Source organism: Vombatus ursinus, unplaced genomic scaffold, assembly GCF_900497805.2.
Source record: "Vombatus ursinus unplaced genomic scaffold, bare-nosed wombat genome assembly UNPS02008996.1, whole genome shotgun sequence".
NCBI classification, from domain to species: Eukaryota; Metazoa; Chordata; class Mammalia; order Diprotodontia; family Vombatidae; genus Vombatus; species Vombatus ursinus.
In genome coordinates, this window is record NW_020948774.1 from 6,262,751 (window position 1) to 6,289,603 (window position 26,853).

General features: G+C 39.6%; 1 protein-coding gene across 1 annotated transcript in view; it reads left to right on the forward strand.

Annotated features, from left to right (window-relative positions):
• Nucleotides 1-26,853, forward strand: part of DNAH17 (dynein axonemal heavy chain 17) — a 220,544-nt gene that overhangs the window by 93,876 nt on the left and 99,815 nt on the right. Inside the window, exons 38-47 of the mRNA XM_027850181.1 lie at nt 2,971-3,109; nt 4,609-4,836; nt 7,837-7,974; nt 11,321-11,453; nt 15,205-15,332; nt 17,519-17,667; nt 19,667-19,949; nt 20,625-20,798; nt 21,059-21,266; nt 21,382-21,547. Coding sequence (XP_027705982.1) covers nt 2,971-3,109; nt 4,609-4,836; nt 7,837-7,974; nt 11,321-11,453; nt 15,205-15,332; nt 17,519-17,667; nt 19,667-19,949; nt 20,625-20,798; nt 21,059-21,266; nt 21,382-21,547 — 1,746 coding nt within the window. The remainder of the gene's footprint in view (nt 1-2,970; nt 3,110-4,608; nt 4,837-7,836; nt 7,975-11,320; nt 11,454-15,204; nt 15,333-17,518; nt 17,668-19,666; nt 19,950-20,624; nt 20,799-21,058; nt 21,267-21,381; nt 21,548-26,853) is intronic.

Here is a 26,853-nt window from a genome sequence, read left to right on the forward strand (position 1 = left end):
TAGATTTTCAACCCTGACTGACCTCAGCTCCAGACCCATGTCTCTAGTTGCCTACAGGTGTTGTGAGTGAAATTTAACAAAAAGGTAAACTAAGGCAGTTCTCCACACAGGATAACATTTATTAGCAGAGGCATGTTGTCTGCCAAAAAAGGGGTCAATGGCTTGCCTCCATTTATGCCAAAGACCCCAAGCAAAAGGACAGTTCTCCTTTTGTAGGTTTTGGGGAGTATAGAACAAAGAACAGAAAAGAGTATATGACATCATGAGATCAAGCAAACCATGATTGGTTACAGAGCTGAGGCATAGGAATCAACATGATGAGCCAGAGTTGGTAATGGGGGCTAGCAGTGACCCCTCTTCTTTTCTCCTGAGACTAAGAAGTGCTCATTGTTTGAGTCCAGGTGCAATATAGCAAACCAGATGTCCTTGAAGGATAGCTCAGTGGTATAAAGATATTAGGCCCTACTCTCTTGGGTTCACATGCATCCCCCAAGGTCAGCTAAATGCCCTGAGGCAAGAATAGATTAGTGATTAACAGAAGAGCTGAATTTTTAAACTTAACTCATTACAGGACAGCTGAATTCTGAACCAAGTTGAGAGTCAGAGAACCATGACTTGAACAGTTACAAGACAAAACCAAATAATTGTAAATAGCATCAAAAAATAAATGATACAGGATCAAATTTTAATCTTCTCCCAGAGCATCTGCACCTGTCTTGCTTTCCCTTCAAACTCAATGTGTCCAAAAGTAATCTTTCAATTCTTCCTCCCAAAACTGATTTCTTTTTTCCAACTTCACTATTTCAATCAGTGATATTATTCCTGTATTTTTCTTTCCCTTACCTCCCACCAAGTCCTACTGATTCTGTCTCCACTGTATTTCTCATGTTACCATTGCTAACATCTTTTATGCAGGCTCTCATTATGAATGAAATGCACTATAGCACATGCTTGCTAATACTCACCCATCTCTAATCTTTCCCCTCCTCCAGTCTATCACTCACATCGAAGTCAGATATTTTTTCCATACACATAAATCAGGTTATGTCACTTCTCCACTCAAAACCCTGAAATGGATCCCTATTGACTTTTTCAGGCTCTTTAGACTCCCATTCAAGGCCCTTCACAATCTGGTGCTATTTTACATTTCCAGCTGTATAGCATACTATTCTCTTCTACATGCTTTATGCACTAGCTGGAATGGACTGCATTTATGACCTGTCATGTCTCATACTTGTCTACATCTGCACTTTTGTTCACCCTGTTCCCTATGCCTTGAAAGTCCTCTCCTATTCCTACTTGTCATTTAAAGCCCAATTCATACCAACTCTTCTGTGAAATTTTCCCTAATCCCCACAAACAGTAATTATCTTTCCTCCTCATATTTTTAGATAGCATCTTTCACTTCCTTTATGCATTTATAACTAACTACTTTGTTTTATTGTACTGTATATAACACATTCCTCCATTGGATAGTAAACTTCATGAAGGGAGGCAATAGACTCTTACTTAATTTTCGTATCTCCTTGAGCACTTAACACAACACATTTCATAGGAGCTTGATAGATTTTTGTTGAATAAATGAATGAATTAGTGAATTCATCATCTGGGAGTGGGGCTGTGTATTCTTGACTGTATGCTCACCTGAAAGTCCTGGAATCCCAAAAGAACATATTTTCAGATTAACATGTGAAAATAAAGAAAGAACTAGGTTAATGGTTTATCTGGTGAGAAAATATCTAAAATAAAGTCAAGGGGGGGAGGGAAGAGAAATAAGAAGATATTTTATACTATTTCTCTACCAGATCTATATATGTGAGATTACTGAAAGGCCCTTCAAGGTAGAAGATATTACTTAGAGGAAAAGGGAAAAGATTAAAGCCTAGATAATAATAATAAAATTAGAAGACATTTCTGCCATTTCCATAATCAGATAGGCAGCTCTAGGATGAATGTAGAACATAGCTTCCTCATCACTCAACTCTCTATATTCTTGTAACTGCTGTCTGGGTTCTGAAACAGTTCAGACATACAACCTTGGACCTACACAGGCAACCAGGAACAGGAACTAGCCATGCACACCACAAGGAAGATATAAGGGAAGAAAACCCAGGACATTCAATACCATAGGAATACTATTGCACTAATTCTCCAAGCTTCACCAGGCCTTTCTGCAATCCATACTCTTCCTACATTCTTCGATGCCCACACAGAAAATACTCAATTTGCCCAAAGACTCATCAGCTACTCAGCCTGAAAAAATAATTGCTAAATACATTGGACCAGGCAACAAATACCAATGTAGTCATTTCAATCTCCCCCCCACTCCAGCTAAGTTGTTCTCCATAGCCAGGATGTGAAAGAATCCTTTTGGAGTGATAGGGATAAGGACACTATGCGGGTAAAGCTCAGTGTTGGGCTTTACCTCACTGAAAGCACCTAGCTGTAAGATAGAATCTACATAGTATCATGGAATAGGGAGAAAGAACATGGTACTGGGAGACCTAAGTGTAGTCTTGACTCTGCTATTCACTGTGGAATTTTCACAAGTCTTTAAGCTCCTGATCATCAGTTTCTTCATTTGTAATATGGAGAGGAAGTTAGGACTAGACAATCTCTAAAGTCTTTTGCATCTCTAACTCTATAGTCCTGAATAAATGCAGTTAGAAAGAAATTAATTGACAAATACAAAATTACTTCCTAAAATCATATCAGATGAGTTGAACAGATATAAAGACAAGGTGACTTTCGTTATAGAGAGTGGGTAAAAGAGTCAGGTTCTGAAGAAATACTGTGTTGTGAGAGAAAAAGGCACAAATTTAACAGAAAAGAAAAATAAACTTGAGGATTTTAAGCTAATGCCTTAATAATATTGGAGAAATGCTAGTGTGTTGTGCTCTGGCCAACGGGTAAGATATGGTGGGACTGGGAAGAAGAAAAAAAGAGTCTTGATTTAGGTATTTCTTTCAGACCCTGTGCTATGGTTGTCCCTGACTTTGAACTTATATGTGAGATCATGCTTGTTGCTGAGGGCTTTCTGGATGCTAGGCTTCTGGCAAGAAAGTTCATCACTCTTTATACCTTATGCAAAGAGCTACTTTCTAAGCAGGTATGTCTTTTCATATTATGCTTTGATTTATAAAGTTAACCATGGAAAGGAGAAGAAGAGATAATTAAGTTCTGTTTCCTGAATGTTCCATACTTGACAATAATTTGGAGATATCTATGACTTACCTCAAAGGAATGAATCTTAACAGTGACTTGCACTGAGCTAATGAAGTTCAAAGTAATGTTCTATTGATGCTTGTTGAATATAATAAATAATGAGTTCTTGGCATCATTAATAATGGAGAATTTTGCCAGATAATTTTGGTTCTAAGGAACCCTCAGCAGATTACTCATATCACATCATTTAGAAAGCCACCTCCTTGATGCAAAAAGCCTGTCTGCTAAAGGCATTAGGAATTAGCATGCTATGTTTTCAGAAACTGATCTTGGGATACATTGTTGTTCTTATCCACTTCTATAAGCGGAGCCTCCCATCTAAACACCTGCACTCCATTATCACAATGTCTTCACAGAATTGTTTTTTGTTTTTGCTTTCTTTCCCTTCTTAACTTCCCAAGGTGTAAAGAATACAACTAGGTCATGCAATGGGGGTAGGCTGCCCTTAATGGTAGCTCTTTTACATGATGTCTGGCTGTCACAATGCTGAGGTAAAGGAGCTTGTATATATTATAGGAAGTTCCAAGACATCAGAATCCTGGGAGAGTGCATCTGGACATGGAGATTAGGTCAGGTAGTGTGAACTAGAAAAAGGGCTGCAATTTACTGAGTGAGAAACACTGGTGCTTCATGTACACTCAGAGGAGACATATTAGGTGATCAATTCCACTCAGAGGGTGCTGAACTCCAAGAGCCAGAATTGAAGTAAAACTATCCCCAAGGGACTGAAATAAATCTCCATGCTAGTCATTGAGAGAAGGCTAAAAGGAGACTGATTGGCAGGGTTTTTTTTGGCATTATATTGCAATTTTTTGCAATTTAATTTTGGCAATTAAATTGGCAAATTAGCCAATTGGCAATTTTTTTTACCTCTTCCCATGTGTGGAGAGACAGTTTTCCCACCCACTCATCAATTTTTCCTGGGAGATTTATTCACCATCTATCACCTCAAGAGACTATACCCACTTCTGTGTGGGGGAAGAGAATGATTCTACTATTTAATTATCTCTTGTAATATGCATTGTTTTATGTCCTAATTAAATACTTTTACTACTATATTGGTTGTTCTTGCTTGGTCTGATAGTATTACACTGGTGGGGGCTTAGGATGTGATTTGTAGAACTGATTAGCCAAAATAATATGCACTTGGACCTGAAAAAAAGTAGCAACAGTCCCCAGAAGCAGATTTCTTAAAATTTGCAGTTGTCCTACTGCTATATACACATAGGGGCATCTCTTGGGTTGTTAGGGAGGCAGCAATGTGCTGCAAGAAAGCCTAATGAGAAAGGGAGATGATACAGAAGCACAGACAGTCCTCGATATAGTTGTGGAGTCCATAGAGTTGGTATACAATGCTGATGTTCTTCATCACTTGTTTGACAGGATCACTATGACTGGGGATTGCGGGCCATAAAATCTGTGCTAGTAGTAGCTGGCTCCCTAAAAAGAGGAGATCCCGCCCGTGCAGAAGACCAAGTCCTCATGAGAGCACTGAGAGATTTTAATATTCCCAAGATAGTAACAGATGACTTGCCTGTGTTTATGGGACTGATTGGAGATCTGTTCCCAGCTCTGGATGTTCCTAGAAAACGAGATCTAAATTTTGAAAAGGTAAAGCTATTTCTAGACACTAAGAAATCTTGTCATAGCCCAGTGTAATTGTGACCTTCATTTCTCTCTATTTTCACACTACATCAGTCTGGTTCATTCCTATGACCTAAGTGGTATATGCAAACATAGGGATGAATGACTTGTGTCTTTTTCCTGATATTCAGCATTTACCCATTTATTCATTCACCAACTATTTGAAAGCAAGGTGCTGTGATAGGTTTCATCAGCAAGTGTGGAAAGATTCTGTTCCGAGAATGCAAGTTAGTGTGTGCAAATATACAGATGGGAAAGATCAGGATGAGACTGGAGAGCAATAGTCCCATAAAGATGAAAATAGACCTATGATGGGGAGAAGTATAAAATAAGACTGCCAAGGTTATTAGAACCATATTGTGGAAGCCCCTGAATAACATACTATAACATACTATAACATATTCTAGGCAAAAGGGATTCTAGGCAAAAAAACTCAAATTTCTTAAGCAGAGAGGTGACATGTTCATTGGGCATATTATAGTACTCTGGTAGTGGGTTGAAGGATTAGTTGGAGAAAGCAGGACTGGAAAGCAGGAAAAGGTAAGAGGTAATAAAGACTTGAACCTGGCAGTAGAAATAGAAAGGACAGGAAACACAATAGCTATTACAAAGGTAGGCTTGCCAGGACTTGGTAATTTATTAGCAATGAAGAAAAGAGGTGTCAAAGATGACATTGATGTTTTGAGCTGGAGTCACTAGGAAAAGGACGGTGTCATCGACAAACAGGAAAGTTAGGACGAGGAGCAGCAGGTTTTCAGAGCAAGATTATTATCTTGCTAGAATTTATAGCATTTCTATTACTACCAAATGGTAGCCAATGTAATGCTTTACATATATCATTTCATTTGATCCTCACAACCATCCTAGGAGGTATGTGCTATTATTATCCCTATCTTACAAATAAAGAAACTAAGGCAAACAGAGGTTAAGAGACTTGCCCAAGGTCACAGAGTTAGTAAGTATCTGAGGCAGAATTTGAATTCATCTTCCTTAGTACTGGACTCCGCATCCAGCACGCTATCCAGTATGCCACTTAATGGCCTATAAGATGAGTTGTTTTACATATTTTAGAGTTCAAAATGTTGACAGGCTATCTAGGTTTACATGTCTAGTAGGCAATTGGAAAGGTATCTGAAGTTCAGGTGAGAGGTTTGGGATGGAGAGAAAGACATGGGGAATCAGTCACTTGGAGGTAATAATGGAAGCTGTGAAAATGGATTCTCAAGGAAGAAGGTTTAAAAAGAAAAGAGGGCTGAGGTCAGAATCTTAGGGACATGTGTTCTTAGGAGTTGGAAGGTTTAGAAAAAACAGAAAAGATAGCAAGAGTGGCTAATTAGGTAACAGGAGAAAGGTAAAAACAATATCAAGGAAACCTTTAAAGGAGAGAGAATCGAGGAGGGCATGATCAGCAGTGTCAAATTCTGCAGAAAGACTAAGGAAGGTAGATTGAGAAGAGGACATTGGGTTTGGCAAATAGGAGGTCATTGGTAAATTTCAGGAGTTCTTGGTTACGGAAGCCAGATTGCAGGAGGCTGACAGTGAGACAGTGAATGGCTGGTGAGAAAGTGAGGGCATCTCAAAATAGACTCACTTGAAAGCCAGAAAGCTATTTAACTAAGATTCAATACCTCTGATTTCTAGGGCATTCCCTAGATAAGATGCCTGGGAAACTGAAATAGTCATCAGAAAGTTGCTTGCATGTGTAGTCTTAAGGAATGCCTGCACTCACCCTCCTCTATCCCATACCAACAAAGGTAGTCTAATGAAACTATTCCTATTCCGCAATGGGGAGTATTTCTAGCATCTGTCATGAGCTATCTTTTCTCCCTGGAGCAGGACTACATTAAGATGTAGTACAATAAGAGGACAACTGTAAGAGGTAGGAGGATATGATTTCTAGAGGGTTCCCCCAATTCATTTAATGTAGTTATGGAAGATCTAGAATACAAGATAGAAAGGAGTCTTCCTACAATCTCACAAGAAGTTGTAAAAAAAAAAAAAAAAAAGAAAAAAAAAGTTCCAGAATCAACTTGTAGGGTCTCATTCATTGGATGAAGGCAACTATCTTGTGATTGGCTGAAAGAGTAAGTCACACCCCTTGGGTCTATACAGGAAAGAAGCAAGCTATTTGGCAGTTGAGGAGTTTGAATTGGAGAGTTGGGTGTAGTTATGGAGAACACCCCTGCTCCTGGACTGGAATCATATTCCCCCTCTGTGACATTACCAATTCTTTCCTCTCTAACTCTTCTGCAAAACTCATGGGGACTGTGCAAAATTTAAAATAGTCCCAGTTTCAAACCTTCTCTCCCATTGTCTATGTAAATCAAATGACCAAAATAAAACAAAGACTCCTTTGTCAGACTGTGTCTCAATTTTTGGTATAGAAAAATATGGTGACCTTATATGTCTCTCCTTAAATTTCTTTTTTGCTCCCTATATATTTTGTATGTATGTTGTTATTTATGTGATGCCTCCTAGAAGGTGAACTCCTTAAAAACAAGGATAATGTTTTGCATTTCTTTATTGCCCCAACACTCAGCCAGATTTATAATGAACATGTTTAAATTATATAGCTTAATTTATATTAGTTACACTTCAGGTTGGTGTCTCCCTGCAGAGATTTTGGAAGGGCTCCTTAATAAGGGGACATCCTCAGGTCATCTGTAACATACTAACAAACCAACTCAGGGTGGGCTATTCCTTGAAAAGATCTCCACAGATGACTAATCTTACCATTTTGTGGTGAATTCTCATATCCCTGTCACTTCCTTTTCCCCAAATTTGAAGGAGGGAAGGAGAAGGTGTTGCCATTTACCATTGGAAGCTTGCAACTCTCTGTTGCTTACCAGTCTATTTTCTTCTCTGGGGCAGATAGAATAGTACCACTTCTCACATGATCTTATGTGGTCTTTGCTTCATGCTTTGCCTGTTGAATAAAAGAATGTCTACTTTCTCTGCCCATCCCAGATCATTAAGCAGAGCATTATTGAGTTGCAGTTGCAGGCAGAAGATAACTTTGTGCTGAAGGTCGTGCAGCTGGAGGAATTACTACAAGTGAGACACTCTGTGTTTATAATTGGAAATGCAGGAACTGGCAAATCCCAGGTAAATGGGGCTTGGGCAATTGGATTTTTGGCTACGGTAGGGATTTAACAGTAACTTTCTCTATTGCCTCCATCTCCCCTGCACCCCACCAATACCCTTTTGTTCTCTTTCCTCCCCTTTCTTCTTCACCACAGCTGAAGACCTTTGGAGCAGATACAACATGAAGGGGCAGGGGTACCTTTGTAAAATTAAAATAGAGTTTTGTTTCCTTTTCCTCTTGTCTTCCCTTCACCCCCACCCAACCCTCAAGGCAAATCTCAACCTCCAAAATTTGACATGTAGTGAGAAATGGGGGCCTAGGGCTGGTAGAATGGAGGATGAGGAATTGGGATGGGGCGGGGGATCCTAGACACTAGAGTCCACAGAACCAAGAAGAAGAGATGGGAATAGGTAAGGAAAGGGAATCCCTTGAGACAGCATGACTGGAACAGCTCTTCTTTCATTAGATATGGCACTACTTGTTGAGGGGGAGAAGGCACACGAGGAACAGCCCATTGTCACCCGATTCTACTCTAAAATACGAATCCTCTCTTTTCCCCTGGAATCAACAAGAAAACTTCACTAGTCTTACTGATACCCTTTCCTGGTTTTTAGCTACCACTCATTTCTATGACCCCCAAATTCCAGTTCATCTATGGAAAGAGTTCAATCCCCTTTTTTCCTTTCAGCTCTCTGCAAAAACTGTAGTAACCTAATTTTCGATGGTTATTATAAAGCCCTACAGGGAAATTACCTGGGATGCAATAACAAGTTAATAGAGTAGTTACAGAAACACAAATGTTCCAGTCAATCCCAGCTTTCTCAGCACATTTTAGGTAAAAGCTTCCTCTTTTCTTCTCTCTTACTGGATCAGCCCCTTCATCTACTAGCTATTATTTCCAGAATCAAGCCCTGGTACATTCAGTTATTATTTTCAAGCCAAGGAATTTGATCTGGTAGGACTTGCTGTCAACCCTCATAGAAGCCACTATATCCAACCTTTAGTTTTAGGTCCACAGCACTGACCTTGACTTTCCATATTCTCTAACTTCTCTTCACCCCCATGGCCAAATGAAACTTCTTCTTGGTGGGAGTAGCCTGAAGGCAATTCTTTGATAAGAAGAAAACTTCTTTTTTTGATCTACCCCCAGATTCTGCCCTTTGGGCTTCTGGCAGCTTGTCCATTAAGCTCAATGCTTCCATGAGTTCCTCAGAAATGTAGTTTCTGGAATTTTTTCTCTTGTCCTAAACCTATTCACCTATTCACATAGGCTTTCTTCTGGCTGCTTAGGTGGGTGATCTCATCCTTGTTTAAGTTGACTGTCTTGCCATGGAATTAACCCTGAGTTCCCAAAAATCAATGCCAGTGAAGTGTATGTCCTAGCAGGTCCTACCAAATTGAGAAGGCTTCTGCAATGTGTCTACAGATGGACTATGTTTCTTTAGTCCAATGCCCTGCTTAATTTAATTCAGAGAAGTTTATCATCAGAAAGTTGGCCAACAGGTTGGTTTTTTTTTTTGGCTTATGTCAATTCTTGAAATCATCTATTAGTGTAAAGAGAGGTTGTGGTCTATGTTGATAAAAGGGAAAACTCACATTGATTGTATAATATATGAACCACTTGGGTTGTCTAAATATATAAATGTGTATTGTAGGTGGCATAGTTAGATACGATCTGAGGTCTGGCCCACCTCTGTGTGGAGGGGAGCCAATGGCCACACCTGTACCACCCATCAATATGCCATATAGGTGGTGGAGAGGTGCAGCCAGGCCCCAAGAGATCCACCAAAGCTGGGTGCTCTTTCCACCATTCTCTGAAAGGAATATTGGGCTATGATTACATCTATAAGGTCCCCTCAAACACTGATAATCTAGGGAATGGTAGGTTTAGAACAAAATTTGCTTCTCTGAACTCTGTTAAAGGAGAAGGTAGCCCTTAGTTTACATTCACTGATTTAGCTTCTTCTCATCAAACACTGATTCCACGAAAGATCATCATAAATAGCTAATATCAAGTAAACTTATTTATCTATCGAAGAAAAACAGCAAACAGAAATTGAAGAAGTTATCCAGATTAGACTGTACCAGAGAATACCCATGAGTAAATGAGATCTTTAGCTGGGAGTGAGGTAAGATCTCAGGTACTCTCCAAGGGTGCCAGCATTACTAGTTATGGCTCTAGTTTCTGGTTGGGGTCGCCTGAGTTTGGTCTGGCAAAGTATCTCTTTGTAGATGCTTGCACTTGCTAGTTTACTGAATATCCAGAGCAGTAGTGTAGTTGAAGTATATACTTACGCATTCTAGTCAGTGTGAGATCTAAAATGAGGGAATTGACGATGTGTTGGGTTTCATTTTATGTATGTTTCTAATGAATCTGAAAAGATAATGTCTCTTTTTTCATTTGACTCACTTAACGTAAGAATTGCCTTTAATGGACTCCCATTTGCCTTTATCTTTCAAAAAAAATTTAAATAACTTTTTTTGGGATGGCTATGGTTTTGATATCATCGTCATTTCTGGACAAAAACTCTTTACCCTCCTTCCCCCACCCCATATTCCCCAGCAACCTGGGTCCTGGAATTGAACAACAATTAAGTGGCCACATCTGACAGTATATGCAACATTCTCCCCCTTCAGACTCCCTCCTCTTTGCTCTGGGCCCAAGGCTGGGTTTCACAATTACTCATATTTCAGTTTCATCGTATCACTCTTTTAATTTATAATGTTTCAGTCATTATGTATATTATTTCTCTGGTTCCACTTATCTCATTCTGTGTCAGTTCGTATAATCATTTGTTCCTCTGAATTCATAATATATTCATAATTTCTGGTGGTGCAATGGTATTCCACTGTATTTATAAGTCATAATTGTTCCACTATTCACCAACTAATGAGCATCCACTGTGTTTCCAGTTCTTGCTACCATAAAAAGTGCTACCATGCATACTTTAGTACTTTTCTACATGTGGATTATTAGCAGCAAATTTTAAATTCAAAATTGGCTTCCTTCTTTGTCATCTGGTACACCGAAATATACCTCCCCTGGCCATCAATGGGTACAAGCTTGGGAAAGCAAGTAGAAGTAGAAAAGTTAAACCATTTTCAAAAAGTCATATAAACACCCCAAAGTCAAATAAAAATGATTTGGAATTATCTAATTGTTGGGATTGTCCATGCCCACGCTTTGTTGCATTGGCGTGGATTATTATTTACAGGTATCTGTGCAAGGATGCTTCTTACCTTTAGTCATTTTCTGGGGGAGGGATCATTCTTTCAGAATGCTTGAAACAAATTTGACCTCCTGCCAAAACTGTGATGGGCTTCAATTGCATATTAATCACATGTCCATTATCTCTTTCTTCTTAGGTCCTGAAATCCCTCAATAAGACCTATCTGAACATGAAAAGAAAAGCTGTTGCCGTGGATCTTGACCCCAAAGCAGTCACATGTGATGAACTCTTTGGCATCATTAATCCTGCTACAAGAGAGTGGAAAGATGGTAAAACCCATGAGCCTTCTTCTAGTAGTTGCCATCTGAATAGCTACACTTGTTGTGTATTATACATTATTGAAGGAAAATACTATGAGTGCATTCAGATGCAGGTCATTCAGTAGAGCTCTGAATGAATCGCCCTCCTCAAAAGCCTTCAGTTGCTCCCCATTGCCTATAGAATAAAATCCAGACCTTCAGCCTGGAATTCAAGACCCTCCATGATCTGGGGCCAGGCTACCTTTCTAGGTAGCCAGCCACTGTTTCCACACAGGAAATCCTCTCCATCCTTCAGTCAGTCAACAAGTATTTACTAAGTACCTACTGCTTTGCAGGCACTGTGCAAAGCATTGAGGGTACAAAGAAAGGCAAAAAACAGTCCCTGCTCTTTCGGAGCTCACAGACTAATGACCTAGAAAAAGATCACAATAACAATTCCAATAATAACAACAGCAATAATAGCTAACATTTATATAGTGCTTACTATGTGCCAGACACTGTGCTAAGCTCTTCACAACTATTATCTCATTCAATCCTCACAACAACCCTGGGAGGTACATGTTATTATTACTCCCATTTTATAGGTGAGGAAATGAGGCAGAGTTTAAGTGACTTGCCCAAGGTCATACAGCTAGTAAGTTCCTGAGGCTGGATTTGAACTCGGGTCTTCCTGTCTCTAGGTCTGGCAATCTATACCACCTCTATATCCTACTGGAGATTACTACATATAGATAAGTAAACAGAAGATAATTTGAGAAGAGAAAGAAAACTAACAGCTAGGGAGATCAGGAAAAATTTCCCATGGGAAGGGACACCTTAACTAAGCCTTGAAGGCAGCTCAGGATTTTAAGTGGCAGAGCTGAGTGAGACTGGAGTGAATTCTAGTGATGAGAGAAAGCCCATACAAAGGCACCAGCTGGAAATGGAATGCTGAGTTCAGGGAACAACAAAGGGTCCACTCTCTAAAGTCCAGCTCAAATGCCACGTCTCCAAAACTGACCTTTCCAGTTGGAAGTTATTTTTCTCTCACTTGATCTCTTAGTACTTTATACTTGTAAACTTATTACACTCTGATTGTATATTTAGCTAACTTCCCCTTGTAAAAACAGAAGCTCCTCATGGTCAAATATCTCATCTTATTTATTTTTGTAGCCCATGTTGTTGAATGAGTGACTGTGAAGTTAGGAGGTGGCTGGTTCATCTTACTAAGTCCAGTCTCCAGTGATGTCTCCTCCCCAAGGCCCTCCCCTTTACAAGTATACTTCATCCATCCTCTTCCACCTTCTCTAAAAGATTCCCCACCCCTACTTAACACTCCACCCCTCTAGTCTTCAATCCTTCCCTATATACGGATAACTTTCCTGCTACCTACAAACATGTCCAAGTCTCCCCCATCCTTAAAAAAAATCTTGATGAACCCTATCTCAAGCTATCATCTAGAAAAAGTTGTCTACACTTGCTGCTTCCCACTTCCTATCCTCTCTTTACAAAATTCCTTCTCAAATCTTTACAATATGACTTCCAACAAGTATGTGTATAGAACAGCAATAAGACTCCTGGATTTGAGTTCAAATGCTGACTCTGCCTCCTACTGTCTGTGTGACCCTGGGCAATGTACTTAAACTCTTTAGGCCTCTGTTTCCTCATTTGTAAAAATCAGAGTGTTCAAGTAAGGTTCCTTCTAGTTCTCAATCTATGATCCCAAGAACCTGATCATTCAACTGAAACTACTCTCTCCAGAGTTACCAGTGGTCTCTTAATCGCCAAACCCAATGTTCTTTTCTCAAGGTTCATCCTCATATAATAATAATAATAATAATAATAATAATAATAATAATAAATAGCTAACATTTATATAGGACTTTAGGGTTTGCAAAGTGCTTTATAAATATTAACTCATTTGATCCTCATGAAAACCCTGGGAAATAAGTACTTTATTATCCCCATTTTATGGATGAGGAAACTGAGGCAGACGGGTTAAATGACTTGCCCATGGTCACGCAGCCGTTAAGTCCTGTAGCTAGCTTTTGAATGCAGGTCTTCCTGACTGACTCCAAGTCAAGCATCTTATGAACTGTACCAGCCACTTAGCTGACCCTAGGCCTTTCTGCAGCTTTTGACATTACTGACCACAATTTCTTCTCTGAGTTTTTGTGGCACTACTTTCTCTTGATTATTCTCCCATCTATCTGACCACTCTCTCTTAGGCTCCTTCGCTGGTTCATCATATCACACTCCATAATTGTGGGTGTTTCTTAGGGCTCCAGACTGAGCTTCCTTCTCTTTTCTCTATTCTTTCTTCCTTGGTGACAGCAATGAGTTCAGACATCTTTTTCTAGGAGTTTGGCTAATAAAGGGAGAACAAATATAGGATGGTAGCTTGAGACAGGTGCTAGTGAGGATTTTTTTAAGGATGGGAAAGACTTGGGCATGTTTGTATAATCTCTATGCATATCATCCTAGTTTCTCTCTCAGGACTCTAGTGCCTTCATCACCAATTACGTATCAGACATTTCAAACTAGATATCCCATAGGCATCTCAAACTCAACGTGGCCAAAACCAGGATTCACTTTCTTTCTTCTGAAAACCACCCTTCTTTCAAACTTCCCTCTTTCTGTCAAGGGCTATATCTCCGAGTGCCCCAGATTTGTAACCTTTGTTTTATCCTTGATTCTTCACTTTCTCTCACCCCACCTGTCCAGTCAGTTCCCAAATCTTATGGTTTCTAACTTTACATTTTTTTTATTCACATCCTTCTCTCCACCTACACAGCCTCTGCACTACTTGATGAATTCAGACCCTCATCACCTCTCACCTAGAGCAATGCCTGTTAATTTTTCTCCCTGCCTTAATTCTCACTCTTTTTCAATACATCCTCCACACAATTGCCAAAATAATTTTCCTTAATTGCAGGTCTCACCTTTTAATTCTCCTACTCAATAAATTTCAGTGACTCTGGAATAAAAATATAAATTCCACTGTTTTGACACTTAAAATTCTTCACAACTGGGCCCCAACCTACCTTCCCTTTCTTTTTATATTTACTCTCCTTCACACATTCTATTGTTTAATTTGTCCTTCTTACTGTCTTCATCTAGAATATTCATATCTGTGCTTTTGCTCTATCCATCTACCATGGCTAGAATTAACTCCTTCCTCATGCCGCTCTGTCTCTTCACATTCCTACTTCCTTCAAGATTCCTTCACACTTCTCCTGCATGAAGCCTTTTCTCATCTCCCAAGCTGGTAGTGCCCCTCCCCATGACCTTGTAGCTGTTTTGTATCTGCCAGTGTTATGCGTGTTGCCTTCCCCAGTAGCTAAATGGTGCTGTGGGTAAAGCTCCAGGCCTGGAGTCAGGAGGACCTGAGTTCAAATATGGCCTTAGATACTCACTAGCCATGTGACCCTGGGCAAGTCACTTTAACCTTCTTTGCCTCACTTTCCTAATCTGTAAAATGAGCTGGAGAAGGAAATAGCAAACAACTCGAGTATCTCTGCCAAGAAAACCACATTTGGGGTCACAGAGTCAGACACGGCTGAAATGAATGAATCTTCCCGACAGCAATATAAACTCTAAGAAGAGAAAGAATATTTCACTTTGTGTTTGTATCCTCAACACCTCGCATAGTTCTTAGCACATGGCAGGTGTTTAATAAGTACTTATTGATTGATCTTATTACAATTTCCTCTTCCTGAAGAATGTAATGATTCATATATTGAAAATAAAGCTAACTAAATTAAATTCTGCTACCACACAGGACTTTTTTCTACCATAATGCGGGACCTGGCTAACATTACTCATCAGGGCCCTAAATGGATTGTTCTGGATGGGGATATAGATCCCATGTGGATCGAATCCCTGAACACTGTCATGGATGATAATAAGGTTAGCTGGGGGGCTTAATGGATTTTTCTTCTTCCTTATCGGTTGGTGATTTCCTTGTACAGAAACCAGACTTTCTTGAATTTACAGTAAATCCACAGTAATCTTATCCACAGTAATCCAAACTAGCACAAAGTCAAAAAGTATATTATGCCTTGGGACCTTGTTATTTGTTACACAGTGAATTTTGGTAAAAGGAAGATGTGTTTTTTATCCTATTCAAAGTACTCATTTACCGAATTTCTTTTTAAAAAAGCAGTCCCATCACATAGACCCGAAGCTGTACCTCCTTGGCCCAGCCCTATTCAACATTTTTACCAGTGATTTGTGTGGCCAAAGATGGGATATAAATCAATATTTCAGATTAAATAAAGCAAAGAGGCAAATAAGCGATGACAGATTTAAGATTCACAATGACCGTGGTACACTGGAAAAGTATAGTGAAACTCATAAGATGAAATGCAGAGAACATAAAGTCCTGAACTTAGCTCAGGGTGGGGAGATGTTGGGAGGTGGGGGGCGGGGAACCATCATCTGCACAAGTAGATTAGGAAGATTTGGCATAATGGCAGTCAAATGAAAAAAGACCATGTTGGCAGCAAACTCCAAATAAGCCAACTGTGTGATGTAGCTGTTTAAGAAAGAAAAAAGGAAGGGAGGAAGGAAGGAAGGAAGGAAGGAAGGAAGGAAAGAAGGAAAGAAGGAAGGAAGGAAAGAAAGAAGGAAGGAAGGAAGGAAAGAAGAAATGGAGGGAGGGAGGAAGGTTATTTAGTCTTAGGTTGCGTTAATAGACATGCCCCAAGCAAGGTTGTTGACAATCCTACTGTAATGGTTGGACCACATTTGGAGCATTCAGTTCTGGGCACCAGCTTTTAAGTGTTAATCACCAAGTTAGAGTACCCAGAGGAGGGAAGCCAGAATGGTAAAATGTCTGAAATGACGTCATATTAGGAAGATTTGGAAAGGAAAGGAAATTGGGAGTGTCTAACCTGGAACAGGGAAGAGAGAGCCTGGGGTGGGAGATCATGATAGGTCTCCTCAAATATTTTAAGGAATGCCATGTGAAGAAGAGCTGGACTTATTTTGTGCATCTCTGGAGGGCAGGATAAATGTGTGGAATTTCCAGGGAAGTATATTTGGGCTGAGAACTGGGGAACACTTCATAGAAATATTAAAAGTGATGCTGATTCAGTGTCCCATTGTTCCCAGCCCTATTTGTCACTGTTGGAGGAGGCTCTGTTGGGGAAGGCATCACCCACTCTGCAGCTTTTGTATTACCTGCTATTCAGCAAGTCACTCCCTACCTATTTATACCTTTTAAATATAACATATAAGAAAATAGGGAGGAAAAGAGATGCAATGACCCATCCCCTTTTGCTGACATAGACCTATCTGAATTATCTTTATCCCATTATGAAAGTTATCAATAAAAACTGGCCTCATCTTGAAACCCTTGCTGATCTCCAGTGATCAGCCTGTCAGTGTGTTGCTACCTTGATAGATACTTTAATAAACTCCCTTTAATTATCTTTTTCCTGAATTTTGCCTTGTAAATCAGGGCAAGAGCCTGAACAAAAGAATTTTCCTTTTAACAGAAGCTAGAACTGTCCCAAAACAGAAATAATGAATTTCCCATCATGAATCATTCCCATCATGGCTGTCCAAGTAGAGGCTAGATAATGGCTTATTAGGAATGCTAAAGAAGGGATTCATGCATTGGTCACTAGGTTGGATTAGTCAACCTTTCAGGTTTATTACTATTATTAGATCCACAAAGGCATGATTTCAGGTATGAAAAGTGTTCACATAGCATGGTAATGAGCATTTCTGTATATCCAGTGAGGAAAGATGAGGAAATTGGCTAAAATAGAAGCATCATGAGTGATTTAGGTTAGATATTAGGATTAATACATCCTTATAGTGAGAGTAGTTTGACATTGAGATAAGTTGCAGAGGGAAGTAGTAGAGGGAAAAAAAACTTCTTGTGGGGGTTCTTAAAAAGAGGGCTTGAATTTGTGCTAGGCGGTTTTTATGAGGACTTGCTTGAAGGCAAGTAACTTTGTGGATTTGCAAACTTCCTTCTAGTCCTCAGATTATATAAATCTATCGAAATATTGGGTAATTGGAGACATGAATGTCATTTTCTCTTGGAAATAAACCTGGGTTTTTTTTTTTCCCTCTCATCCTAGGTTCTGACCTTAGCCAGTAATGAGCGAATCCCCTTAAATCGTACCATGAGACTAGTGTTTGAGATCAGTCACCTAAGGACAGCCACGCCAGCCACAGTTTCCAGAGCAGGAATACTTTACATCAACCCTGCTGATCTGGGATGGAATCCGTAAGTTCTGATTTCATCTTTGCCTTTCTTATCTATGCTGTCAAAGTAGAGAGGTGAGGAAGACTGAAGGCTTGTAGCCAGGCACAGGAAAAACCCTATTTAATGTACAAAAGGGATAGAATTCTTGGTGGTCAGTGCTTCTGTTCAATCTTCTGTCCCAAGGGCAAACTAATTTATTTAAATGAGGATTTACTGCCTTGACTAACTAGGGGCACAAGTGCTTGAAGATGTAGTTGCATTTTGCAAGTTTCATGTAAAGACAGTTGTCAAATTAGTGGGTAGAGTACTGGGCTTGGAGTCAGAAAAACCTGGGTTCAAATCTCCCCTTTAACAAGTTGTGTAAACTGGTCAAGTCACTCAATGACTCTGGTGTCCAGTTAGCTCCCTAGGGCTTATCTCCTAAATCATAGCCTGGTTATAATTTACCCAGTGGCAGTTAGGCGGCACAGTAAATAGAACACTGGTCTTGGAAGAGTCATTTTCAATGAGTTCAAATCCAGCCTCGGACACTTAACTAGCTGTTACTCAACCCTGTTTGTCCCAGTTCCTCATCTGTAAAATGAGCTAGAGAAGGAAATGACAAACCACTCCAGTATCTTTGCCAAGAAAACTCCAAATGGGGTCATGGAGAGTTGAAACAACTCAACAACAACAAAATGTACCTTGTGAAGAAGGTTCCAAGGGGAAATCTTGGGCTGATAAAATTACATATCCTTCACCTTTATAATTCATAAAACTTGAATTTCATACTAGATTCAGATTCAGTGGCAGTTTATACACTAATGATCCTAATCAAGACATAGTCATTAATAGAAGACCAGACATAAGCATAATATGTGGATGTATGAATTGCTCTTCCTTCACACTTAGCTGAAATTCTATAAGGAGATAAATATTTTACAGATGATAACAATAATAATGTCCATGGTGAGCATCAGGCAATAATACAACAATAGTACCTATTGACTCTCCCATAGGTAGCTATAGGCACAGTGGGTAGAATGCTGGGATTGGGATCAGGAGTTCAAATGTGGCCCTAGACATTTCTTAACTGTGTGTCCCTGGGCAAGACATTTAACCTCTGTCTGTCTGCTTCAGTTTCTTCATCTGTAAACAAAGATAATAACTTTCTTTACAGGAGCTTTTTTGAGAATCAAATGAGAAATTAGGCACTGTACAAATGCTTATGCCTTTTCCACTTTAAGGTTTATGAAACTCTTTCTTTCTTCAATACAACTCTGTAAACATTATTATCCTTTTATGTACAAAGAAGCGTTCATGTTCAGACACCTCTTAGTTACCACAGAACACTGTAGCTTAAATAACCAAAAGCAGGGGCTAACCTAAAACTATTTTAAATATAAATTTAAATTGCACTGTTGAGCAATTCTCTTGTACATTTGGCTTCCTAATTACACTTGGGCTAATATGAGGGTAAATTTGTATTCTTTGAACACCTGGAACTGTGTAGGCAGTAAAATGTAAGCTCCTGAAGGGAAGGGATTTTTTAGTCCTTGTATCCCTGGCCTAAGCATAGACCCTTTTAGGTTGTTATTGCTCAACTGTGTGCCCGACTCTTTGTGACCCCATTTGGGGTTTTCTTGGTAAAGACACTAGAATGGTTTGCCATTTCCTTCTCCAGTTCATTTTTACAGATGAGGAACTGAGGTAAACACAGTTGAGTGACTTGCCCAGGACCACACGGCTAATAAGTGTCTGAGACTATATTTGGACTCAGGAAGATGAGTCTTTCTGGCTTCAGGCTGGCTCTCTATCCACTGTGCTGCCTAGCTTCCCCTTGGTCCTAACATAGCACCTTTCAGGTAGTAGGCACTTAATGGACATTTGTTGACTTGAGTTGAATTGAACTGGGCAGCTAGCTTTAAGCTGTGCTAAAAGAAGGACTAAAGCCAGCTTGGGATAGAGATAACTTACTCATGGATATTCAGGGATGATTGCATTTCGTCAATGTTTTCCAACTTCTTCGCCTTTTTTCTAGTGTGGTAAATAGCTGGATTGAAAAACGCAAGGTGCAGTCTGAGAAAGCTAATTTGATGATCCTGTTTGATAAATATCTCCCCACGTGCCTGGATAAGCTGAAGTTTGGATTTAAGAAGATCACTCCAGTTCCAGAAATCACAGTGATCCAGACTATACTCTACCTCTTAGAATGTCTTTTGACCCCAAAGAATACCCCTCCAGATTCCTCCAAGGAGCTCTATGAACTCTATTTTGTGTTTGCATGTTTCTGGGCTTTTGGAGGAGCCATGTTCCAGGACCAGGTAAAGTTATTTCAGGAAATTATGATTTTATTACCTTTGTTTACAGTACAATTAACAGCATAATTAACAGGTCACAGGATCATTGAATTAGAATTGGAAGCAACCTTAGAGCCCATCTAATCCACACTCAGGAAATTAGTTAAATGTTTAACAATCACCTCTCTTAAAAAAAATCACAATTTTTTACGCTTAATCTGTATTATTAATTTTTTCCATCACTTTCTTAAATCTTGACAATTAACAAACCAAGAATCAAGCCCTGATTTGTAGATTTGTCCATTTAACTATCTGCTCTCTAGAACTATTGAACTGACTTCAGTACACCCATAAGACCATCTCTCATTTTACAAATGAGGAAACTGAGACCCAGAGGTATTTAGGTCATCTAGTTATAGGGTCAGGATTTAAAACCAGGTCTTCTGACTCTAAATACAGTGCTCTTTCCACTATCCACACTGTGTTTGTGGGAAACCAACATGAATATGAGTGATCCTAATTTGGTCAGTTATTAGTAATGAGGCCATGGACAAATCTCTTCAGTTCTTGGGCCTCAGTTTCTTCATCTGTAAAAATGAGATTGGTCTAAATGACCTCTTAGTGACTTCCTTTCCAGCTCTGAAGTCTATAATTCAAATAGAATCTGCTAGTAATTTGTTTGTTTGGTTTTTTTCTTAGCTTGCAGACTATCGTGTTGAGTTCAGCAGGTGGTGGTTGAACGAATTTAAGACCATCAAATTTCCTTCTCAAGGAACTATTTTTGACTACTACATAGACCCAGAGAGTAAAAAATTTATGCCTTGGACAGATAAAATATCTCCATTCGAATTGGATCCTGACATCCCATTGCAGGTATCACCCCTCAAACTCTGAACCCTGGAATCAGACACAAAATTTGTTTTTTTCCCTACTTCTAAGAAGTGTTCAGTTGTACAGTTATTTTAGCAATAGTACCTTTCCATAAAAACCTGGGATTTTATTTTATTTTTTCATTTAGTTCTGCACCTTAATTTGCAGGTAGAAGTTTAGTCATCAGGTTGCCTATAGGATAATGATTTCATATTGCTTTTAAACTATGCCTTTGTTTCCATGGATTCTTTCCCTACCCCTAGGCTTCCTTGGTTCACACAACAGAAACCATCCGGATTCGGTATTTTATGGATTTATTAATGGGCAAAAAGTGGCCAGTGATGTTGGTGGGCAATGCAGGCACTGGCAAGTCAGTCTTGATGGGTGACAAGCTTGGCAGCCTGAGCACCGATGAGTACGTGATACAGTCTGTTCCCTTCAACTTCTATACGACTTCTGCCATGTTACAAGGTAAAAAAAAATCCAACAACAACAACCCAAAAAGCCACATCTTTTTTTGGCATTAATAAGAAAATGATGCCTAGGAAGCTACTGAATAATAGCCAACACCCTTCAAATTTGGCAGGTGTTCTTGAGAAGCCACTGGAGAAGAAATCAGGGCGAAACTATGGACCCCCAGGCACCAAAAAGCTTATTTACTTCATTGATGATATGAACATGCCAGAGGTGGACAAGTATGGAACGGTGGCACCTCACACTTTAATCAGGCAGCACATGGATCATGGGCACTGGTAAATTGATAATTGTGAGAGTCGAGGATCTTATCGAATAGAGTGATCTTTCAACATAAATGTAGTTAGTCCTGGCAAGACTTTGAAACTGAAAAGACTCACAAGTCACTCGCTATAGGAAACTTTTGGGACTAACTCCCCAGTTGGTAAGGTTTTGTTAATAATTTAATCACTTGGGGCAGCTAGGTGGTGCAGTGGATACAGCACTGGCCCTGGACTAAGACACATGACACTTACTAGCTGTGTGACCCTGGGCAAGTCACTTAACCCCAATTGCCTCACCAAAAAGCAAAATAATAATAATAATAATAATAACAATTTAATCACTTGCATTTCCATAGTGCTTTAAAGTTAAAAAAAATTCTCACTTCTCTAAGTAAGTGAGGTAGTAGCAGATTATTACTCCCATTTTACAGATGAGGAAACTAGCTCATAGAGGCTAAATCACTTCTCCAAGGTCACACACACACACACACACACACACACACACACACACACACACACTACATCTTAGTGATAGAACTGGGCCTAGAATCCGGAGCTTAAGTCTCCTAACACAGGTTCTTTCCACTCCGCTATTTGGCCTCTTGAGTTGCTTTTCTTTTGTAAGGAAAGTGGAGGTGGGAGTTGGGGGGAATGGCGGGCTGTTGGGAAAGAGAAAGAAATGGAGAGATGGTGAAGATATAGTTTTTCAATAGTTAATAATTCTTCAGTATGTTATATAATTAGAGGCTATGAGTAGGCTTCAACATATTATAAATAAGGACTTATGCAGGAGATGCATTGAGAAGGCTATCATCAGAGAAATTATGGCAGGAAAATAAAAAAGTCCCATAAGGTAGTGAGAACAGAGGATGATCAAATGCTCCATTAGTCTTCATTCAATATAAAGAAAATGAAAAGGAAGGCTGCAAACTTTGGTGAATTTATGGGAGCCAAGAATCTCAGATGATTGGCAGGCATAGTTGGGTTGCAATCTTTGTTTTTGGAGGGGGAACCCATATCAAGGAAATCACAGATCCATTTGCATACCAGATAATTGGAAAGTAAAATTATTAGCAAACTGAGCCAAGGCATATGTGACTAAATCACAATATTGAACTTCATACATTGAACTTCAAAGTATATGTCTTCCCAAGAATTGTGAGCATTCTGCTAGTGTTATAAAAATAAGATTCTTTAACTTTTTCAGCAAGGAGTATGTAATACTAGCTCTTATTTATGAAGTATTGTATGATTATCCTCCACCAAATCCTACTCTGTTATCTCATCACAGCCCAAAGTAACTCTCTGTATTCCAGTAGAATAAAAGCTTTAGGTATAGTCCTAACAGGCTAAATCTGTTTTCCAAGGACTTGCCTGGCCAAGTGGTGATAGATTCTCTTTTCAAGGCAGCCCATGAAGCCAAGAAAAATACAAAATGGCTCTCAGTTTGTGTGGCTTGCTCCTGCTTCTACAGTAATGATGATAGAGAATGCTAAGAATCAGGCTGTTTTAGACTTCTTTTAAAAATAAACTTCTAACTTAGCTGCCAATATTCTAGTTGATCCATGATCAGCTAAACTGAGGCAAACAGGGTTAAGTGACTTGCCCAGGGTCACAGAGCGGGTAAGTATCTGAGGCTGGATTTGAGCTCAGGTTTTCCTAAATCCAGGCTTGGCTCTCTATCCACTACACCACCTCGCTGTGTCAACAGCACCTGTTTCAACAGTAAAGGTGGCAGAGAATGCTAAGAATTAGGCTGTTTTAGACTTCTTTTTAAAAAAATAAATTTTAACTTAGCTGCTGATATTCTAAAGGAGATCTATGTCCCATAACCAAGTAGCAAACATACTGTAGGAATTAAAGCATCTCAATTTGTCAGTTCTTGCTATAAATGAAACCAGAAGAAAGGAGGAGGTTGCTGCTAAATCAAAAAATGACTCTAAGATTCTCCTTAGAGAGGCAACTAAAGGAGTCAGAAGAATCGGTTTTTATCATGTTGCCAGTGGCAGTAAGGAATGTCATTTCATGGGATATTTGTTCATTTTATATGTCGATGTTCACTATAATATTTGCCAAAAGATCATCCATAAAATAATTGCAGCTTATGCACCAACCTCCAATGCAGAAGTTGAAGAGACTGAGATTGGAAGACCTCAATAAGACTCTCCAAGTTAAATCAACATCTACTTTAATACTTGTTAACTCCATTGCAAAGGAAGGGATATGTAAAGAAGGGTTTAAAAAAGATGTTAGAAAATGTGGACAGGAATAAGGAAATGACAAGGTCCAGAAACTTATATGATATGAATACTTTCTGCAAGAACAGAATTAGAAAGACTTTCTCATGGCAAACAACAAATACCATAAACAAAAAATGAGATTAATTTTATTTTAATAAAAATAAAACCACTCACAGGGGCAGCTAGATGGTACAGCGGATAGAATATCAGGCCAGGAGTCAGGATCTCATCTTCCTGAATTCCAAGTCTGGCCTTCCTAGTTGTGTGAGCCTAGGCAAGTCACTTAACCTTGTTTTCCTCAGTTCCTCATCTGTAAAATGAGCTGAAGAAGGAAATGGCAAGCCACTTCAGTATCTTTGCCAATAAAACCTCAAATGAGGTCACAAAGAGTCAACTTTCACTGAAAAACAAGTAGGTAGAGCCAAGATGGAGAAGTAAAAGCAGTGACTTGTTTGAGCTCTCCCCCTAACTCCTCCAAATACCTGTAAAATGTGGCTCTAAACAAATTCTAGAGCAGCAGAACCCACAAAAAGAGTGAAACAAATTTTCAGCCCAAGACAACCTGGATGGTTGGTTGGAAAGTTCTATTACACTAGGCTGGGAGAGGAGTACAGTTCAGCGTGGGCGCATAGGCAATGACCAGGCCTCAGTGAACCTGAAGCAGGCCTCTGGGGACTGAATCACGGGCAGCTGTGGTGGTTTCCAGACTTCTCAACCCACAAATGCCAAAGACAAGTTAGAAGGTCAGTAGGAAAGGTCTGTGACTGTAGTGAGAGAGGAGCTCAGTCCCAATCCCAGTTCCAGCATAGCCCTGGGGTGGCAGCTGCTTCTGGAGCTCTTGGCCCACAGACTGCCCCCACAGAGGGGGAATCAAGTGGCTGATCAGAGGAAGATTGCAGGAATCTCTTGCTTTGCCCATGCTTGGATCTGGGTCATAGTTCTGGGTGGTGATCCCGGGGCAAGGAGGAGCACTGGCGTGGTAGAGCTTGTGGTAGCAGTGAAGAAGGAATCCTCCTCGCAGTTTCAAGGCAGAAAAGAGTTCTTGTGGTCACTCATAGACCAGAGCCTAGGCCAGGAAAGGAATAAACACCTTGCCCTTGATCGTACCACCTTGGAAGAACTGAAAATTTATAGGTTCCTAGAAGTATCTCTGAAAATAACTACACAAAGCCCCTGAAGATTGGGACAGTACCTTCTCCACACAGGAAGCAAACCCCTACTTTAACAAAGAGTTTAAAACTCAAGTAATTGGCTGGGAACATGAGCAAACTGTGTAAAAAAAAAAGTCAGACCACTGAAAAACAACTAAACAATAACTCATTACTAATTTGAGAGTCCCACAAAAGAAGCATTCACCTGTAGACAGGGTATTGCCAGGTGGTGTCCATAATGGCCCCTGTTTGCCTCTTCACTGTTACTTCTATCAGATTTCTGCCTTCATCTCATCTCCTTGTGTACATTTAGAAAGAAATCTCTGTTATCTGGGGTGTTTGAAAAACCAATAGTCTCTTTGGTTCTGGTTCTCTTTCTAAAAAATATTTCAAACTATTATTGAATGTCCATTTTTTGACCTGTATTATGAAGCTCAGATTTACAGGATAAGTCACTCCGGGTCGCATCCTGAACTCTATTGCTCTTTGGAACATATCGTTCTCCTTTTTCTAGTGGGTGCAGAAGAGTCTTGTGTAATTCAAATGTCCTTTCCTTTGTATTTGAAGATCTCTCTTCCAATGGCCTGCAGAACTTGTTAATTTGGAATTGAATTGTTAAATTTCACCACTGGAGTTTTCAGTCTTGGGTCTTTTCTGGAGAAAATCTATGAATTCTTTCATTTGTAATTTCATTTTCTATGTCCAGAAGTTCTGGGCAGTTTTCTGTTATTATTTCCATTATTATGGTGTTAAGGTTTTTGTTTTTGTTTTTTTGTTTTGTTTTGTTTTGTTTTTTTTGACCTGTTGTGTTTTTCTGGGAAATCTCTGATCCTTAGGTTGTCTCTGTTCATCTTGTTCAGTATGTTTTGCTTGCATCAAGAGCATATATTCTTTTAATGTTCTTATTTGTTGCTTCACTTCTAGGTTGTCCTTTACTTCTGTGTAATTGCATTCCCTATTTATTGTTCTGTCTTTTGGTGAAGGTTACTATTGCAGGTTCAAGTTTTTCTATTCTGTTCATTTTTTTCCACCATTATTCATTGTGTAAGACATAAATTCTGTGCTCAAAATTCTCATTCCTTTTTTAAACCACTCAGAAAACAGCATGTTGTTGTTTCATGTTCTCTTAAAATTCCAGAGTCTTCTGTCTCAAGTGTTGGATCATTTTTCTTTATTTTGCAGCTTTTATTCATAGATGCCTTAACTCATTTACAGGATTTGGAGGCCATATTTCCTTCTGTTTTACTAGTTTTCCTGTTGATTTGTCTGTTCAAGCTCTTTTCTTCCCAAAATCTTTGATACTTTCAGTGTTTCCCTTCTTTATTTTCCTTATCACTAGCTTCCTGCCTACTTCTCCTCTGATTGTGGTTTCCTCAGAGGCTGGATCTCAAAGCATCTGAGCCTCTTCTCACTGGGCAATTCACAGTTCACCAGTCTAAGCCTCTGCCCTAGTTGACTTTCAGTGGTCAAAACTAGCCCTAAATGGATGCTATGCTCTTTCTTTCAGGTTTGGTGGCACAGCCCTTACATGCATGGTATCCTATCCTAGTGATCTGGGCCACTCCCTCAGGTCTTCTGTACTCTGTCCAAGCAACAGAATTCAGAGCTTTGCAGCACTAGTGCTTCTGCGTTATAGTCTGTAACAAGTATTTGCTTTTGAAGAGTCATGGCCCAGCTAGCTGTTGAGTTCTGAGTGAATTTCTGCAGTCTAGATCCCCAGGCACAGCACTGGAAAGACAGAGGGAAGACAAGGTATAGGGGTGGGTTTTGATGTAAGTCATTTCCTTGGGTTTCCTAGTGTAGCCTTGCTACTGGTAGTAAGGGAGGTGGGGGAAAGGTGCCAAGTGAGCTCAAGGAGTGAGCATCAATTCTTGAGTTTCAAATTTATTATTAATCTTCTTTGGGATTTTGAGTGACCTAGACCTTGGAG